At 38.5% G+C, this 21,274-nt stretch overlaps 1 protein-coding gene across 1 annotated transcript in view; it reads right to left on the minus strand.

The window, feature by feature from the left end:
- FAM133B (family with sequence similarity 133, member B) overlaps positions 1-6,563 on the minus strand; it is a 27,936-nt gene extending 21,373 nt beyond the window's left edge. Inside the window, exon 1 of the mRNA XM_004676680.2 lies at positions 6,440-6,563. Within this exon, the coding sequence (XP_004676737.1) occupies positions 6,440-6,463 (24 nt within the window). The 5' untranslated portion in view covers positions 6,464-6,563. The remainder of the gene's footprint in view (positions 1-6,439) is intronic.
- Positions 6,564-21,274: the final 14,711 nt, after the last annotated feature.

A 21,274-nucleotide genomic window follows, 5' to 3' on the forward strand; every position in this document is an offset into this window, starting at 1 on the left:
GTCGGGGGTGGGGGGGTTAAGCAGCTATGTTTGTTACAAAACCAGATGTAGGCTTGGGTCTCTTGGCTTGTAGCTTGTCTCTTTTTGTCTTTTCGCCAGCTCTCAGCATACTATTGGGGTTCCAGGTCAGCAGAACTGGTAGGATGCATTAATCAACTTATCTCTCTTTTCCCCTGAGTTATTCATTTCCCTTTCTCTTGTAAACAAACACATTATTAACCTTTTGTGTGTGTGCCTGCAGTTAAACCTTATTATGAGTTCATTATGTGTACGAGTGAGGACCCACAGTCAGGCAACCCAATTCGCATTGGGGTTACCCTGTAACAAGATGCTGAAATTGCACAGTCTGAAAATGCATACAGATAAACAATTTTGTAAATATAGTTAATATCTCTGAACCTTAAAATTAAAAATGGTTTTAATATTTTAGTACAGTAAAAACCTGCATAAAGTTAAATCAGGTTCCTGACATTGTAATTACTATAGCAGAAATATTTTAAGAGACATTTTCCCACAAAAACATTGAGAAAAATTAAAACAGGTTTCTTTGTAAATGACAGTGCCTAGAAAGTCTAGTTATTTTATTAAAATTCACTTTATTACCAATAAACTGTGGTCTTTAATTTCAACTTCTTGATCCTGAAAATGACTTTTCCAAATTTAATTTAAGCAAACTTAACATTTATAAAAATTCTACTTTTTGGTATTGAAAACGGTATTAGCAAGGCTGGCTTTAAGCTTTTAAACCTAACCCTTACTATTCCAAAAGAAGCAAAAGTACACAATATATTTGTTTTACTTCATCTAAGGAAGTCTTTAAAAAAAAAAACAAAACTTAACATTCCCACCTTCCTAATAAACACAACTTAAATACTTCCAGATTTCTCTGGTAAAGTATACAAAATAAAACCACTATAAACAACAGGTTCAAGAATTAGTCTATGTAGTTAAATACTGCCTAATTACTTGGGATAAAAAAGTTAAGCCTTTAATATTATTTTCTTACAGGTAGAAATGAATGCCAGAGCACATAAGGTTGGAGTTGTTTATATAATTAGGGATATATGTGGATATCAAATGCAACTTTAAAGACAGTGACTTTTTGTGATTTTTTTTAAAATATCATCTTCCCTTAAGTATTTCTTCTAACTCCCTTTGCTGAAAATGTCAGTTAGATGGTATGGAAAGGTGAAATGCAATGGTCTCACTGTTAGCTCAACTGATAACACTAACAATAATAGCTAAGTAATTGTAAGTAACCATGTGTAAACCAAACTTATTTTGGAAACAATAGTATAATACCTACCACCTCACTTCTCTGGTATTAACATTTTTTAAAAAAGATTTACTTATTTATGCATACAAGAACTCGGATATAGGCCAGAGGTGTGGGGGATTCAAAGGATTCACCAGAAACAAAGCAGGGAATAGAACGGTGGACTGACTGAAATACACTGGCAGGACAGGAGAGGTCTGCCATGCCACGTGGGTCACTCCTAGCTCGGGACTGAACTTGTGCTGCAGGCTGCAGTTAGCTTCACAGTGCTGTTCTTCCTGCTGCACCCCCAGGAAGGGTACACATATGGTAATTTTAGCAGCATGAAATGATAAAGTATTTTAAGATTAAAATGTTTCTTTTCAAGGAATACAAATATATGCAAGGATGTTCACAACTAAACTACTAAAGTAGGGAAAATTGAAAATATCCAAACAACCATAAAAATGAAATTCATTAAATACAGTAAGGTATATTCAAAATCAAACACTATACAGCCTTTAAAAGGAATGTGATAGATATGCAGTTACTGGTATTGAAAGATGTCCAGTATTTCTTAAGTTGAAATAAAAATAAGCTGTCAAACAACAACAAAAATTTAATAAGTAGCTACAAAATTTAAAAAATTTAGATACATGTGTACCAAAAATTGGGTTAGAAAAGTAAAAAAAAAATTATTTTTTTCTATGCAAATATGAGCCATGACTTTTCTGACAACCCAATATAAACAGGACATATTCATTTTCACAGATTATACAAATAAAAAAAATTAAATAACATATTATCTTTATAAAACGAAAACAAAAAATGCACACAAACATGGTAACATTAATGCTAATCAAAAGGAGAAAAATGCAACTACCAAACTATACTGCCATCCAATTCAGAGAGCAGAAATGTCTTCATGTAAAAAATTCACAAACAGTACATTGGAAATGTTTCCATCTAATTTCTAAAACATCTAACCCATTACAAGAGAAATGAGTGTGGTAGCCTATTGTTTACCTTCCTCACACACACTACAGTTCATATCTTGAAATGTTTTCCACTATTTAAACATCCAGCAAATAGCCGGTCCTTGCCTTTGCAGCAATATATTGGTTGCAGGGTCACCAAGCACTCCACTGTAAAGGGGGGCTGGGCAGTGGAGTCGCTGTTCTGTCTCTCGGCTGGAGTCTCGGTCTGCTCCCTGGGAGTTTCTGAATGCTGCCTGTGAGTTCCTTTTCAGCCTTATAGGACTGTAAGTCCACCGGAGGTTATAAATTCTCGTCTTATCTGAGAGAACTGACAATGAACCTACCCAGCTGGGATGATGGTTGCACAACACACATTTACTGTGTTGTATAGTCATCTGGTTTTCTAGCATATCTTAGAAGTACATCAATATTTTCATGTTGTAATAGGGTGGTTGCCAGGAAATGGGGAAGTTACAGGTTCCCTGCCCCATCCAGAAGGAGGATAAGCAGAAAAGAGGAGTCTGGAGAAGGGAGCAGGATGGAGAGCCAGGAGGAGACCTGAGGAAGCCACATGGAGCAGAGAGACATGTGAAGAAACCATGCTTGGTTCTTGACTCTGGACTGGTTGAAAGAGATGTGGGTGGCAGACCCGTAGGGAGTTGACTATGGCAGCGTAAATACTGATTTTGATTTTGCTCTTGTCCGGCCATTTCTGATCTTTTTCTATGGGTATAGGCCAAAAGGTGTTTATAGTCTTGTGGCAGGTGGGCTTTCAGGCCTTCTTTGGGCCAATCCCTTTTGGGTAGACTTTTACCCACGAGGGGATGGGAAACTTCAGGTGTTTGATTTAGAAATTATATTCTTGGACCTTCCCTGGGGCGCAGTGGGTTAGGATGCAGCACTGCAAGCAAGCCACAGCTGCTTCAGTGAGAGTTCGATCCCCAGGCCTGGAGGTGACCCACATGGCATGGCAGACCTCTTCTGTCTTGCCTGCTGCTCCCCTCAGCAGTATACTTTGTCAATCTGCCTATTATGATCCCCACTGTGTTTCTGGTGAACCCTCTCACTGCCCCTGCACCCAAGTTCTTAAAAAAAAAAAATTGTATATATTCTTTGTCTTTTCTGTATGTTTACTAATTTTCTGTATTGTATTAAAGTTCCTTTCCATTAAAGTCCTTATGTCTTGTCTTGATGCGGCGGATGGCAGAGCCTATTTAGAACCGGACGGGTTGGGGAGGGTGGGATCCTTCTCTCTCTGCCCTGTAACAATGTGTCTTAGTGTCTACTGTGAAACTGCTTTCCCAAAATACATAACAATTACCTTACTGTTTTGGAATAACTTACCAAAAAGCAAAAAACAGTAAAGTAGTATATTTGCATACTTCAATTATCAATTACACTTTAAGGTACAAATATGTGACCTGTTAATGAATATAGCTTAACTTTCAAGCTTCCGACCATAAATACTGTCTTGGGTCTTCCTAAGTACACTCCAAATATCTCCTTATTTACTTCAATTATAATAGCAACATTTATTTAAGTGCAAGTCATGAACTGGGTTCCATGCAAAAAAAGTATCATTAAGCAACAAAGCTTATTTTTACTACACAACAGAAAGGCTTTTAAAACAACAATGAAAGTAAATAATTTACTTTCACTTATTATACAACAGTCAGTGCAGAAAATAGTGCCTCTAACATTAAGACGGTGGCTGGTTAGGCATAAATTGAAACAGAAACACAGTGCAATTTTTTGAAACATCTCATTATGATTAACTGCTTTAGATACTGAGGTGTTAATAAATCAAACATTCATATTCATATGCAAGTAGAGTCGGCTGCTTTAAGAGCTTGGATGACAGAAAATCATTTGTTTTTGAAACTCAGAATGGTAAATTTGGCTCCAAGTAGAAAGAGCAATGCAGTAAAACTAAGGACAAAATGTGCAGAACTCCACTTGTTACTTTGATTAGCTATCTTTATCTAGAAAATACATCTGTTTTAAAGAGCACAAAGTAACATAACAGAATATGGAGGAAACTTCTAGAAAATAATGGGCATAATGGATTCCCATCATGAATTAAACAACATTTACAATACCACAAATTAAAATATTAAAAAAAAATGTTTAAGGAAGTACAAGATCAAAAGTGCACCATAAGAGAAAGGGATTTTGGGTGAATGTATCAATGTAGGTTCATCAATTGTAACAAAAGTATTCTGGTGCCTGACTAAGAAATGATGCAGGGAATGAAAACTATCTGAACTATTATGCTCACATCTGCAATGTATGATATATTTAATTATATATTAAATTTGCAATGAACTTAAAATACTCCAAAAAATGTCTATTTTAAAATGTTCCCCCCACCCAATGAAAATTTAATAGTTTCACAAAAAACAGATATGTCATCCTTAAAGCTATGTATCAGCAACATAAGGGGAGGGGGAGAATGCCAGTATTTTCAGAATCATTCTTTTTTTAAAATGTGCAAACTACATATCAAATGACCCAAGTTCTACCTGCTTTATGCAATGAAGAGACTGAATTAGTGTCTTCTTACCTCTTAACTTCATGTTTCATTTCCACCACCTTTTTCAGGTGGAAACAAAATGTTACCAGAACAGTCTGTGCCACCACAGTATAACAAGTAACAAGGACATAATTATCAAAATGCTCTAGTAAATGAAGCTAATCTGAAAAAAAATTTCAAATATTTTAAAAGGATGTGTAAACCAACACTATTTCCCAGCAAAAGAAACATCTCAGTACTCTGTATGAAACTGCACTCAAGGTCTGGAAGATTTAAAGCTCAAGCTGCTAAAAAGCTCTATCTTAAACGTTAAGGACACTACAGCAGAAACTATTTCAGCTCTGAGAATGAACAAGGTTGACCTCCAGGCAAGAAAGGAGTAAAGAACATTCCTCAATCTTGTAAAGAAGGTTCACCACAGTGGTTCCCAGACATCTTTGGTTATAAAGACCACATAAAACTAAAACGTTTTAAAAATGGGAAGTTAAATATTTCACGAAATTTTTAGCACCCTTTCTCCACCAACTGTAAAGTTCTATTAAAGTTAAAAAGCTAGTTTATCAGATTTCGTATGTAAACTACATCCCCTCCCCCCCCTTCAAACTGTTACTCAGTGGTTAAAACTATCACAGGTCAGTCCAGTAACTCCTAGTTTACTACTAATTCCGTGTTTACCGTTCATCTAATTTGATTTATAATCCAGGCTTTCCAAACCCATCCAATGGCCATCCGCTACGCTTTCTTCCCATCTTTACGTGCCAAAGTAACTTCTTTTGTGAATACCCTCAGAATTTACATTTCCTATCAGAATTTCCTTTTTTTTATTTGCTACTAATTGTTTCTGTATCTCTTTTACTAGAGTATTCTTTATTAGAGTAATAACTTTCTTGCCAACCACTTGCCCGACTACTTTGCCTTTTATGGTTCGAACTACTGTCAATCTCAACTAAGGTTGCAGGTAAATAACGATCCCCATTTACAGACGCCGAAACTGAGGTTCAGAGAAGAAAAACAATTTATTCTAGGTCGCCAAATCCCAGAGGACTAAATAAACTATTCGCTTTGTGCCCAAGTAAACCGTTCTCAGGCCACTGGTTCCTTCACAGGGTCTGCTAGGTACTAGGCAGTGCTAGGTGCACATGAACCCCAAGTGATTCAATTCTGGCTCTCAAACTAGAGTCCATTTGCCGCTGGAATTGGGCGTGATGTAGTAGGGGCCACGTCGGACCGTTCCGCGCCTCCATCCCACAGTAGTGCACACAAAAACGGTGAGGGGCCACGGTGGGCGATGCGGAGGAGGGGGCGAGTCTCGGCGACTCCCTGAACCTCAGACGTTAGCCTGACACACTGGGAAAGGTGTATCCCGTAGGCCCTTTAGGTTGTGAAGACTGGGCACTGCTGGCCCGAGTGCAGGAGGTATCAGTGCCGGAGCGCAGGGTTGGGGTGGGGGAGGAGAAAAAAGGGGATACGGTAAATAAGGATGAAAGGGGCCGAACGCGCCAACAGAGTGCGCGGCGCACACAAGTCTGGGACTGGCGGGGGGTGGGGCCGGATCCCCCGCTAGAGGTCCGAGCGCAGCCGCTGACCCTCAGGCCCTCTGGGAAGAGCCAGCGATCCAGCTCTCTTTCCACCAGGCCCCGCGTCGCCTTATTGTTTTCCCCGCCGAATACTTACCACCCGATTGTCCCGTTTCCCCATGGTGCTGGGCTAAGCGTAGTCACGGGCCGAGGGAAAGCAGGCCAGCGAAGCGGGCCGAGGGAAAGCAGGCCAGCGAAGCGGCCCGAGGGCCCGCCGGAGGTTCTTCTGCCGACTCCTCAGTCCGCCCAAAGAGCGGCGCCGTAAGTACCGTCGGACCGCGCTTGGCCACAGCGCCACCTACCGTAAAGGAGGAGAGGAGCGTGCGGGCAATCAGGAGCGGCTCCCAAAGGCTTCTGGGCCACCACACCTGTTTTTTTACCACCCACCGGAGGGCAGGCGAAAGATGTTCTTCCGTACAGGAGCCTTACCAAAGCAGCTAACTCACTTCTGTTTGGTCTTGGATTTGTTGTCTTCTGCCTCTGAACACTGAAATATTCATTCGAGGGTATATACGTTTCATTGTAGCGTATGTGTTTACATAATACAAGTGATGGGGATATGGTGAAGAACAGGACAGAAGTGAGCCTTCTCATTGGTGGGAGAGAAGACAATACTGTTACAGATGTTGTTAATGAAATTGCCCTTTAAGTCCAATTTCATTCATCCATTATCCATGCATTCATTTCACACTGATTTTTGAACATCTATTTTGTGCCAGGTGTGGAAGCTGCATCTGTGCTGGACACAAAGTTGATTCTCTACCTTTAAATTTCTAACCTGGTAGGGAAAATAAATATATTCAAGTCCAACTTTACTTTATGTTATGCGATGATATCAATACAGACACTTCAAGAAAAGTGATCTGGATTCCAAAGATGCAATCATTAATAAAGATGTATGGATCTAAATTAAGCTAGATCCCCTTGGGTTCACCTCAGTAAATGTCATTACAAAGTAATTGAAAACTAGTTTGAGCTCTGTTGGAACTCTTGGAAAATAGCAAAATGACTTACACTTGTTACAGATAAGAAATCTCCGGGCCCTCCCTGGTGGCACAATGGGTTAACGTGCAGCTCTGCAAGCTAGCCACAGCTGCTTCAGTACGAGTTCAATCCCTGGCCCCGGAGGTGACCCACAAGGCCTGGCAGACCTCTCCTGACCCGCCCGCTGCTCCCTTCAGCAGTGTACTTCATTGATCTGCCTGTTCTGCTCCCCACTCCGTTTCTGGTGAATCCTCTCCCTGCCCCTGCACCTCTAGCCTGTACCCCAGTTCTGTATGCATAAATTAATAAATCTTTAAAAGAAAAAAAGTCTCCTTAAAATTATCTTTCCTTGATCAAAAACGGGGGGGAGGGGAAGGGAGGAAAATGCACGGGACTATGGTGGTGGCACAGGGGTGATTTGGTGATGGGAAACCCGTGGGGATTACAATCGAGATGGAATAAAAAAATGTGCAAAATGATGTAAAAATAAACTTTGTAATAATAAAAAAATTATCTTTCCTAATTTCTGTCTTCCTTTCTCACACTGCACTGAACAACAGATGCTCTCAACTCTTATTCCCCTCTCAAAACTTTCCCAAATACTCTTAGTTGCAATCATTGGTGGTTCTACTTATTAAATGTGTATTCTCATTTTGCATTTTTCTGTACTTTGGAGCTTCCAGGCTTTCATTCTTCCTTGTTCTTTATTACCCCTGATTGAAGTTAGGTTCTTTCCAACAAAAAACATACTTCTCTGTGATTATAAGAACAAGAGATTATTTTTAATGGTTCATGTGTAGTGCTTTTTATATTCTAGGAGTTATTTCTTGGAAATTTCTTGACTATAGCTTTTTTCCTTTTAATTCCTTTTTACCTTTTACTTTCTTTGCTGGTTATACAGAGTACAGATATTTCTAAAATGTACCAGTACTATGAGTCAACAGAAAAAATTCTGTTTCCTGTAGATGTCTGCTTCTGGATGGGGTATGTATTGCCTAGGGAGGGCAAGAGAAATGGAGATAATGAAGGTCAAAGCTATTGGGAACTCATCTAGGTAGATTTCAGAAAAACTCTATTAGTCCTGGTCATCTCAGGATATAACTTACAGTCACTTAACAAGAATAAAGAAATGCTTTTCACATCCTCTGTAAATGTGTGATTTGCTAATAAATATACTCACCCTAATAGGTATAAACCTATATCACTTCCCAAATCCTGTAGGCATAACCAAGGATTACAATCCACTTTTCAGATGATAAGAACTGAGGTTAAAAGAAGCAAAGTAACTTGTTCCAGTTTCCATTGCAAGAAGCTAGGGATTTGAACACAGGTGTGACAAACGTGAAAGCAAGTGGTTTACTTAGACCATCACACTGCTTTTCACCAGGTAAAAAGGATTGAGAAGTGGCATTATTAGATGGATAATAAAGGTAAGCAGTCTTCTCACAGAACATCTACAACAGGATATTATAGACAGAGGGAACAATATAACAAGTATCTCCATATCTCCTACTCCCCCTCCAAGGGATGAGAACTTAAGCTGCAGCTAGTAGACATTCATTTGAGCTCCATAATTTAAAAGAAAAACGGAACAGCTTGAGGCTATGAAGAGTTTCAGAGCTCAGGGAACAGGAACCAAAATGTTGTCCAAATTCAATCTCTGCCTCTCCTTCTCTTTCCACATTCAGCTTGCTAAGGATCCTCTCTACACACAAGGAGAAATATGGCTCTACAGCTCTAAATTTACAGGTAGCATTTTTAGACATTTGAGAGACTGACAGTCTCTTCATCTCCTATCCCACATGATACTACTTTGCTCTTTTTTGTGTGGAGGGAGATGGTGTTTACAGAATATGCCCTCCTGAGACCCTTCCTCATCATGTTCTTGCCTACAGAACAGGTGAGTGTAAGCTGAACCAATATTCCAAAGGACAAAAACAGGGACAATATCTAATAGGCTCTTTAAAAAAAAAAAAAGTTTATTTATTTATTTATGCATACAAGAACTGGGGTATAGATCAGCAGTGCATAGGTGAAAGGATTCACCAGAGACAGAGTTGGGGAGCAGAACGACAGCTCAAGTGAAATAATACACTACTGAGGGGAGCAGTGGGCAGGTCAGGAGAGGTCTGAAACACCATGTGGGTCGAACTCCCATGCAGAGGTTGCAGACAGCTCCACAGTGCTCGCTTTAACCCCTTGCACCATCAGGGAAGGCCTCCTATAGGCTCTTAGTGAAATGATGTCCCAAATATAGCATAGTTAATGGAAGCATCCTTTGTACAATACTTTGAAGAAATGGCACATATTTGGTTGTAGGCGCCCATGACTCGTGGAATCATGTATAGCTACGACTCACCTTATGCCCCCTCCCTTATATTGTTGTTCCTTTTTGTACAGTAATTGGTTTCTCCCCTCAGATGTAGACCACAGATCTGTCGTCACCTTATCACCGGTGAACCATCACCATATTCCCTTGTGTTTTTCCTTCTCCTGTTTTGCCCCTTTCCCCCCCCAACTCCTTCCCTGGTTGCATGTTTCAGATCTATGGTATGACTCAACTCTTAATGAACTGCAAACTTTCCATTTCTTAGGAAAGATCAAGTTTTTTTCAGAAGCAAAATAAGTTAATGGTCTTTTCTGTTACATCAAGTTAGATAAAGATGTATTTATCTGTTTATAGCTATACATAAGCTATTCATCCTTATACATGGATTATGATAGCTACACTAATATATATACTAATATCTGATCTCTAGAATGATACCATTATATGCTGCATATTTTATAGTTCAATATAACAATAATTTAAGTTTTATTATCAGTAATTATTTTTTAAAATGTTTATTTTTACATCATTTTGTGTCTTTTTCCATCTCAGTTGTAATCCCCATGGGCTTCCCATCACCAAATCACCCATGTGCCATCACCATAGTCCAGAGCACTGCCCCTCCATCATTGATCCCATTCCCTACCCCACCCCCGTAAAATGTCTCTGGTATATAGTTGTTCATCATTATTTTCTCCCCTGGTCCTTTATACTCCTGCTATGAGTAAAACCATCTGGTATTTTTCCTTTTATTTCTGGCTTATTCACTAAGCACGATCCCTTCCAGCACCATTCATGTTGCTGCAAAAGGCATGTGTTTTATCATTTTTGATTGCTGAGTAATATTCCATTGTGTATATGTACCCCATCTTTTTAATCGAATCATCTACTTTTGGGCATTTGGGTTGGAAAGATCAAATCTTTAATCTATTCATGTGGATTTTTTTTATTCATGAAGATTTTAAAAATGTATTATCTTTTGTCGATTTATTTTTATTTATGCATACAAGACCTGGGGTGTAGGTCAGAGAAGCAGAGGTGGGGGGGTGAGAGGACTCACCAGAGACAGAGTGGGGAGCAGAATAGGCAGATCTACTGACATACACTACTGAGGGAAGCAGCAGGAGAGATAGCAGAGGTCTGCTGTGCCATATGGGGCTGGCTGGGGATCAAACATTGGCCTTAGGGGTGAAAGCACTTGAGACTTAACCCCTAGGCCACTAGGGAGGCCCACGTTTTTAAAATTTAGCTGCAACTTATTTATGGAGACTTATTTAAAAAAAAAAAATTAAGGTGCATCCTAATGTGAGCTTCCAGGTAATTCCAGAGGATTATTTAAAAACACTTGCTATTGTACAGAGAGGATATATGTATTAGATACTAACTATGGTCAATTTTTGGTTATGGTACTGTAGCTACTCTATGTATGTATGGTCTCAGTAGCTGCTTTATCTACTCTTTATCTGGCAAACATTCATAGAAATCATCGTTTTCTTTAAAATCCTTCAGTGGTTCCAAAGTCTTTCATGACTTCACCCTCTTCACCTACCTGTCCCCCTTCCTAAATTTTTTTTTTTTTTGAACATTAAGTCATGGCCTACTAGTAATTTAGTGGTTTTTCCAGCAGTATTTTCTTTCTTCTTCTTTTTTTTAAAGATTAATTTATTCGTATAGAACTGGGGTATAGGCCAGAGATGTGGAGGTTGGGAGGATTCACCAGAGACAGAGTGAGGGTGCAGAACAGATAGACGAAGTATACTGCTGAGGGGAGCAGTGGGCGGGTCAGGAGAGGTCTGCCACGCCACGTGGCTCTCCTCCAGGGTAGGCGGGGATCGAACTCATGTGGAAGTGGCTTAAGCTTCTTTGTGCTGGGCTTTAACCCGCTGCACCACCAGGGAGGGCCCTTCCAGCAATATTTTCAAAGAGGAGGAAAACAATGTGTATAAAGTAAAATGGAAAAGAACATTTGTGGGGCACAAGACATCATTTTGTCAAAAGTAAATTTCCAAAATTAGTATGTGCACATGTGTCTCATGCTGTTAGATTTTATTTCTTTTTAAAGGCTATGATCCATATATTTGAAAGACAAGGCCTTAGGGGAAGTGTCATCAACCTTCCTCACTTTTCCTGATTGCTTTCATAATTGCAGGCCTCTGCACACACAAAGAATTTCTCCTTGTATAACAGTCAAACACCAACTTTTGTTTTTGAATCTATTCAGGCAGTATCTGATGAGAACTGTTCATCTCCAGGTTATTAGCAATTGTTTGCTTAAACCTTTTCCAGTCTCAGTCCATAAGCGGCAGAAAGGAAAGTCCATCTTTGTGTAGTCAACGGTCAGTACAATGAATGAGAACTTACTAAATATTTGTTGCTCCAGCTCAATGAACCATGTACTCTTTTTTAAACATTTGAAATCTGAAAAGGATCTCTTAAAGCAAAGGTGTAAAACATTTTGCTAAAACTTGCAAATTATACATTATTAACTGCAATTATATTCAATTCACATTAAAGTAAAAAGAAAAATAGTCAGGATAGTAATTCATCTCCAAGAAAGCATTTAAAAATTGCTCTTTTTATTACTTGTTTACTTGCTACCAATACTTTTATTTTAAGAGATACAAAAGGTATGACAAATATACAAACCATTATTTTTTTGCTTCAATTTTGCTTGTGTATAAGTGGAAACAATGAACTGGACACTGATATTTAAACACCAATTCTTAGAAAAACAATGAATCATATAATCTGACAATAAAAACCTAAAGTTGCATTCTAGCACCCAGTAAGACATCCAGTTTCCAAAGGATTATTGATCTGTAACCCTCTGAATTTTCTGACACCTTGCCTGTGCCATTGCAAGAGTCACCACCAGCAGTTTGACCTCTCCAAACAGTCTTAGAACAAGGCACATGCTGGAATGGTTTCCTCTGATGTGGAAACCCTGGATCATAAAGCATCCCTTACTGGAGCTACTTTCCAGAAGAGGTTTGTACTCGTGGGGTATTTAATCTATGCTTGGCGGCCGTTGGACTACATATTGCATGACACAAACACCTAGTTTTCCATTTTCCTCTTCAAGTGGGAAGAGTCTAGAAAAATTGACCTGCATTTTTCCTATACCAAAAGGGAGGGAAGCAAGATCATTTAGCTCAGGGTGCTATGAAGAGGGAAATTTTACTGATAAGCTTGATTTTCTTTTTAAATTTGTCTCAGGAGGGCTTTCTGTATGTTATACATACCTACATGCATACAGAATGGACGGGGGTGGCTGCTAGAGTGAGTTGCCTCTTCCCATTCAGCATTTGACTAATGCTGAGGCCAATTTTTCTTTGAGGGCTAAGTCTGGATATACAGAAGGTCCTTGTTTTTGGAGAGCTGCACTGCACCCACACTTAGGGTGAGCATGAGAAAAGGTACCCAGGCAACCTTCATGGGCCAGTGGGGTAACTCACAAGATTGTGTACAGAAAAAAGAATAGAAGCAAATATCTAACACCAAGCCATCCGCTAACATTGTTGCAAGACTGTTCAGGCCAGGAATTTCCACATTGCTTCTCAGACCTGCTAAATGCCAAAGCACCAAAACCAGAGCTTTCTGTAGCCATATGAGCAAACGGAATGAGAATAATTTTGCACCTTTAAGGAAATGCACCCTTATAAGTGTGTACCCTGATATTTAAACTGCAGAATGAGTTTCAAGTATGAAGAAATACAGTAAAAGGACAGCCTGTAGATGGACAGAAAACAATTATCTGGAATGTAGTTATATATTCTTGGTTATTCTCTGTACCACAGCCAAAACTGAATGCTCTGTAGAATGACTTGGTTTAAAAATCAAGATGCAAACGTAGATGCTAGATGGCATTCATGATTGTATTGTGAGCACAATGTGCCCAGCACCGGGGATCTCCTCTTGAGGACTGAGCCCAGTCAGCTGAGGGTCAAGTAAGGGTGGTGGCCACACCTGAGCAGGCACACAGTGATGCCTAAAGCATCTCTCATCATGTCCCTGACACCCAAAGAGCAGCAGAGGATGGAGAGCACCTTGTGGATAGGCCAGAATGAGGGTAGGGAGAACATCAGGGAGGAGAGGAAGGGAGGCAGGGGATAGGCAGTACTGGTGATTCCAGGCTGTTCCTACAGCCTAGGTTAGTATCTGACATGCACATGACAATCGCTATATCTCCAGAACTGTGATTTCAAATTCAGAAATCAACCAGCCAACAGTCCAAAATAAGATTTTTTCCCTACTTTAAAAATATTTTCTATTATAAGTAAAAAAATAAAATAAAAAAAGCATACTAGGAATGACAGCTTTGCTGAAACCTATTAGAAAGTTTTAACTAGGCCCTATGGGATGCAGAAACACTAATACAATTTACAGTGAAACATGCTTACACATCAAAGAAATGATAAACCTATGTAACCCTCTAGTTCTAATCTGCTCTCTACTGGAACAAATACTGTGCTTTTCACAACACATACTGCTCTTCTACTCCAAACACTTGTCTTTTAACCTTCAGATCAAAACCTAAAAAACCAGAAGTGCAACAAGTTTTGGAGGTGCTGGGATTTTTTGATGGTGAAAATCCCACTTTCGACCACTGTACACACAATCTGACTTTTATTTCTAGACTGGATTGCTTCCGTACAAAATCAACTGCTAGAAGTACAGGAATTTGGAATTCTCCATCTGATGTTGCCAATTGGAAGCCTCAAGGCACAAGCTGACAGTTCTGATCCTACAGAAAACTCTCACACCGTTCTCCTTCTGACAATACAACATGTTCCCACTACTGCACCTACCAGGACACTAGCTTATGGGGGAAGTGTCTCTCAAGGCCAGACAACGGAGATTGCTCAGGCGCCCATCGCTGTCTGGCATGTACCCCCGTGGTCATCTAGCAAGAGTTCAACTTCGGCAGCATCTGCTTTTCTATTTGTATTTTGTTTTTGCTGAATCTTCACACTATACTACATGAATATTTGACAAAAGAACAATGAACAAAGTCCTTTAATTTCTTTATATACTGATAAAACACCTAGACATAAAAACACTACATCTATAGTGTAACTATCTATAACTAATCATGTTAAAAATGCATGCAGCTTATTTGGGGGCTTAGTCTAACTTTTAAAAAATCCCATCAACACCAGACTAACAGACATTGAAATGTAAGTCTTAATGTCTGGTTTCAGTTATACTTCACAGGACTAGTGTGATTCAGAAATAAATAATATACATGAATAGAAATAACTTATGCAAATGTAGAACTTGAAACAGAAATTCCCCACCTGTTAAGTGCTGATCCTAGAAGTAGTTGCCTCATACTATATGCTAATATATTTATTATGGTCATAGGAAAATAAATGAACACAAAGAAACTATAACATTAATGTATACCTTGTTGCAAAAATAAGACCAAATGAGGAAATAATATGGGGGGGGGAGCTAAAAGATGCATTATTGCTGGAATCTGTTTTCACTATTCAAAGACTTCAAGGTGAATTTTAGAGTTGGTGATCACAGGAGTATTTTTAGCAAACACGTATTATGGCATTTCATAAAACAAGATTAGGAACTTTCAAGTAAGGGCAAAAAGGGTATTTTCAGGATTACACCTAAGCACATCAATGTAATTTGGCTAGAAACCATAGGGAATTGGATATTAAATAACTACGGCTCTCTGTTCCCTCATTAGCACTACGGATACAGTTCCTGGTAGTAATATGTAGTTATGTGCCCCCCTTAAGAAAACCTACGTTTGACAATCCAAACTCCTGAAGTGGAAATGGGTTTGATTGTTTGACAAAACAGCCTGCACAAAAGCCTCATCTAAATAGGAAAATCCCCTACTCTGTGAGATAACACAGAGTTTTAATTACTTTGTTTTAATTACTTAAAACAAAGGACCAAAAAAAAGTAAAGAATTAGGAGCTTTTGCCAACTGAGGATAAAGCAGAAAATAAAATTTCAAAACAAAACTTCTCCAGACATAATCTTTTGCCATCATATATGTAGAAATAAAAAAATAAAAAATCTTTGCTGTAATTATACATCTTTAAAAAAAAAAAAGCTGAGCTTAGAGCTGAGAGATGCCCGGTAGACAGCTTAAGGAGCAGCATCTCTTATACCCGAACTTTCAAGAAATGTGTTGTACTTATTTATGCACAGATGACATCTGTTTGCTTCTAAGGACAATTCACTTCCTAAGACTGCAGAGCAGATGCCTCTGAGACAGCAGCAGGGCACACGGACCTCGGACAGTATCCCGCCGGGTCTACACGTCATTCCCGGCACTAACCAGGGAGCGGCGGCGAGTCCCAGCCAACCCCGCCCATGCCCCATGCCCGCCTAGGGGGCGGGGTGCCGGACTGCGCCCCCGGACTTGCGCGTGGGAGCCGAGTTTGGAAAGCCGGCACAGTTCAGGCTGGCCCAGGTTCGAGTTCGGCCTTCCACTTAGGGGTTTACGCGGAGGCTTTTAAGCAGAGGCATGAGGCTGACGACTTCTCAGGGAGCCTTGGGGCAACCCCAAGTTTGTGCGTCATTTCGGTTCAGTAGGAATAGTTGACACTGGCGAAGGCCCCACTAGCAGGAAAGCAGGCACTATTGAATTTGTGCCACTCAAAAAGAGTAAACTGCCATCTGTCAGGCTGTGCTAAGGAAAACTCCGAAAAACACTAATTTTTTTCTGCTAAATTTCTGTGATATTAGTGAGCAAAGTGGCTTTTAAAATTCCAAAATCATCCTGGAGATAGGCTGTCACTATGCTAAAACAGGAGTATGTGTGTATTTAGCAGCCAAAACACTTCAAAACTGAAGCAATGACTTATATACATTTCTATTATGTTTAGTTTTTTTTTAAATTATAGAACTTCTTGTGATTTACTTGATTATAAAAATGTAAAAATCATCAGGTCTTTTGGGATTTTAAGGCTGCTTCAGCTAGCTGTTCTAAAAAGAACAGTTTTGTCTTCTCAATTATTGATGTTACTTTGCTCACCGATTTTTAAATTAGGTAGTTCTCTAAAGGCCACCATGGCAGGGCACTTGAAAGCAGTTGACAGATAAAAGGGGTAGGGACAGATAAAAGGGGTAGGGACAGATAAAAGGGGTAGGAGTTTTACACTCCTAACGAGGCTATCCTGTACACAGATGACCGTTGCTTTCATAGTGCTAAACCTACCGATATTTGTTAAGTCTGCACCTAAAAAAGTGAGGCAATGAGCTGCCTCAAAAAATGTTTCTTGAATGAATGGACCACAAGGTTTTCTTTATGCACTGAAATTAATAAGATGGGTTTATGATCCATACTTAATGAACTATTCACTTGCAATCTTTCAGAACCTAGCTAACAATCTAAGTGTGACTTCAACCTAAGTCACACAGAGTACTACGATAACTTACTCATTTGGAAAAACAAGCACTGGGCAAAAATTAAATATGTGCAGAAAAAAATCATTAGAATGAAGTCTTTAGAAGTACTTCTTTAGCCCTGTTCAGATTTCCCTCTCTGCCCCCACCCTAAAAAAAAAAAAAAAAAGTGCCACCTGTGGAACACACTGGAACAAAACAAGAAGGCCCACCTCTTTGGATGGTTGAATTTTAAATGACATTTGCAAGAATTCCCTTTCCTAACCATATTAATTTCAAATTGTTGTAAAAGTATTTAAATAGATACTCGAAAAACCTGTATTTACTTGCTGGTTTTTTGTTTTTTTTTTTCCTTCTTGAAGGCCATAGTGCCAGTATTAGGGAAAAAAATAGACTGATGGAATTCCATTCATTTATCTAAACTAACTTCCTGGGAATGCTAAGAAATAGGAAACATTTCAAGAAACAGATTCATGTTAAAAACACAACAGAGGGAGAACATTTAAAAATCAAATCCCCCCCCCCCCTCTTTCTACATTTCTGTTGTTTACAATGATCAGAAGAAGAAAAGGCCAAAGAAATATTTTTGGTTTATTTTTGAAAAAAAAAAATTACAAGTTAGAAATGCTTGAGATATAGTTATATGACAAAACCAGGTTGAAAATTGTGTTTATAAGAAATAAAAATGTTATTTTCTTATGCTTTGGAGGAAAATACATTACTAATTATCTGAGGACTTACACCGCTTGACAGGTTTTTGGTAACCTCAAGAAGTTTTCCATTGTGTAACTACCCTTCTTAATCTATGCCTGAATCTATCACATGCACATGAGAAGTGGTTTGGGTTTCACAGATTTTCAAAATTCCTAGTGGTACAGGGAACACATGCCTTTTTAAAATTTTATTTTTGTTTTTGCAATGAACATTCTTAGGCTTGCATAACAAGTTTAGCTTCATGTGGCTATTTCTTTCCATGCAGTGAGGAAAGGAATACAGATCTTTTGGTTTGCTCAGCTCAACCTTTAAACATGTTAACTGTTTTTGTCTGCAAGCACTTTTCTGTAAAATTTGTTTTTGATGGCATAAAATTCATAGTTGCAAGATGTTAATAATTCTTTTGATATATTTGCTAATAAAACATACTTCCTTCAAAATATATAAACTTCAAAAATATCCTCTTTGGATACCTTCATTTTCTCCAGTATTTCCTTTATTCGTTGTGTACCATTATTCATAATAAAATTTAAAGGCTTCATTTTTATTAAATAAAGATATTTTTAGATGTCACAGGTATGCATGTATTGTTTTTGAATTCTATAAATAGCTAAGCATTTATATTTTAACATTTTCTTCCCAAGCTAAATATTCTATACTTTCTATATTAATATAACTAAGTAATTATAGTGGATTATTAACTTTTAACATTCTTTGCTATATTCAACTATGCAAATAAAGTCTGCATTCTGGAAAATATGGGGTAGTCTCATGCGCTTATTATAAAAAAGTTGTCACTTAAAAAGGATGAATTTTAATGTTTGTATTAGGAAGTTTACATGATTTACATGATTTAGTTTCAATAATAGAATGAGAACTGCTATTACTTTTATAGGCACCATTTTTCAAAGCAGAAGGCTTTAGTTAGTTAAAAACTCAATTTAAATGCATAATTTATGGCTCAAAATGTTTAGTACTTACTATTTAAACCTTTTCTCATCAAGATGGATAGTATCACATTCTGGAGTCAAACTAGAAATTTCTCTCTTGAAAGGAACATGTTTTCTTTAAGACATAATATCCTGTGCACTCTGAATTTTTTATCCTTACTTAAAACTAAAAGGTTGAGATTCTATTCTTAGGTGAATATTTTGAACTAATTTTAGTAGGTCACCTGGGGCTATATGAAAAGCCTGCCACTCACAGCTTGTGTTTCCTGAGAGAAAATCAGGAGAATAGAGAGGGCTGAAATGGCCCAAAGTTTTTTTCCCAAGAAGGTTCTGGTTCCCTGATTTCCCCCACTTCAAAGGAGAGCCAAGGTGGGTGGCTGCAAGGCACTGGTTTGTCACAAACACCAAGTAACTGTATTTTAAAGGCTAGGTTAGATTTGTATTACATCATATGACATACATAGATAGGTTTTTCTTTTACCCCTTTTAAATATAGGTTGTTACAACCCCACCCTGCCCAACACTTCCCACAATGCCTGGGCCATCAGAATGGAGTATCATATAGACACCACCAGCACATTTTTGCCCTAGTAAGAAATTCAAATATGAATTCAAATCTGTTATATTTCTAGGCTGTAAGCTGCTTCAGTATCACCTCAGGCATGATGACCTTTTCAGCTAACAATCACCTGGCTTTTGGCAAAGGGCAAGGGCCATATGTCACAGAAGAATAAGCTGTACTCAGTAAGTTTGTATTCTATATGCTTCCAAGTGCCCCAGTGGTATGGGTGCCTGTGTGGGATCTGGATTTCATAAGTGGTAATATAAAAGGCAAAAAATGAGAGAATAATCAAGTGCAACAACCACACTGATAGAATTGCTGGTGTGGTGAAATTCAGAGAGGCTGAGCTATCCTCATTCTGTTTCTCAGAGTGTAATGTGCCACATATTTATTGCCATAATGTTTGTATTTTAAGTTTTCTTTATAAACACTACTGAGAAATGAACCAAAGGAATAGGTTAAGAGTAAAAGTTGAGCTCTCTACTTGTTTGAAATTCTATAGAATGCTGAAAAATTCCAGTTTAGAACAGCTGCATTTTTTTGAATGAACTTGTGAAAAACTTTTGCAAAAATAAAAACTCAAGTTAAATTCACTAGAACCACGGGTACTAGGTAAAAAGCTCATGATAAATCAGTGCAGTTGAGTGTGAAATTCAATTGCTAGGCCCAGCAAAAAGTCTGTGTCTTCTGACTCCCAAAGGGAAGGCAGAGCTCATTTGCAGACTCCATGTCCACCTTACACTGAATGCTCTGGATTCTTTATATCTCAAGCATTTGCAGTGATGACAAAACATATTCAACATGATCACAAGGAAAAAAGAATAAAACATTCTTGTGGCCCATCTTCTCATTCACATCTTGCTTTAGAAAAATTTTCCTGCTCTTCAAGTTGCTGAATTAGAACAATGTTAAATGATATACTCACTTAGAAGAGAATGGTTCCTGACCCAGAAAGCTCTCAAGGAGAAAAGTCTGCTAAGTTTATCTCTAGTTAAGATAGCTGGATACAAATATTAGACTGTAAAAAATTCAGTAAGGCCTGACAATGTATAAATATAAACATCACCTGGAACATTTTCTGCTGAGAAACGTCCATTCTTTGAAAACCCTAACTCTAACAGAAATCTCCCAAAAGATACATAATCTCTCTTGTCTTCTGGTTACCAAAGCTCACTGAGCACTAACTACATATAAGGCAGAGATGGCATGGAATAGAAAGTACTGCAGAGAAAATGCAAAAGAAAAAAATAAAGCTGTTCACAGTGCCCCGGCCAAGGAGGCTCTGCAGGGAGCAGTGTTGTGCTGGGAAAAAGCACAACCTGGCACATGGGAAGACATCATTTATGGAGCAAATATGTATTTCTCAAAAACAGTGAAAGACACTCTCTCAGATACTACACCGACAATATGTTCTATAAAAATTTAAAACACTACGTAACAGTTTAAAGCAGTCTGTGTGCTGGTGATAGAGAAGAACCAATATCCTACTCACTGGCCAGGTAACAACAATGAATGCCAGGTAGGAAGATCACATTACATCCAGAACATACAGGAATCTGTTGGGACTTTGGGATTGTTGCCATAAACCATAATCTGAATCTAACTATGAAAGGTTCATCCAAGGACAGAAAGCAGGAGGCACATGGGAGCAGCTTAAGCAATGTCATTAGTTATGTGATGGTAATGGTAGCAATATAAGTTAGAGGCGCTGGGGGGAGAGATTTGATGAATACTTTGCAAACAAGGCAGTGCATGGTAGAAAAAGTACAGTGTAATAGGTGGGGAAAACATAAATGGTATTCTGGGCTCTAGTCAGAGATACTACTCTCCAAACTAAAGCAGGAAACAGTTTCTGACAAATTCCTAAAATCAAAAACAAAACAACAAAAAACAAAGAGAGAAATTTCAAACCAAGAAATACAGGTTTTCTCTCTCTCTTTTTTTTTCTGATGATTTTTGCCTACTTGAGGTATACGCTCTAAATCTATAGCAACTAATGAAAAGCTTACAGAGTAT

The sequence above is a fragment of the Condylura cristata genome, unplaced genomic scaffold, assembly GCF_000260355.1.
Source record: "Condylura cristata isolate star-nosed mole 26May11 unplaced genomic scaffold, ConCri1.0 scaffold00005, whole genome shotgun sequence".
Classification (NCBI taxonomy): Eukaryota; Metazoa; Chordata; class Mammalia; order Eulipotyphla; family Talpidae; genus Condylura; species Condylura cristata.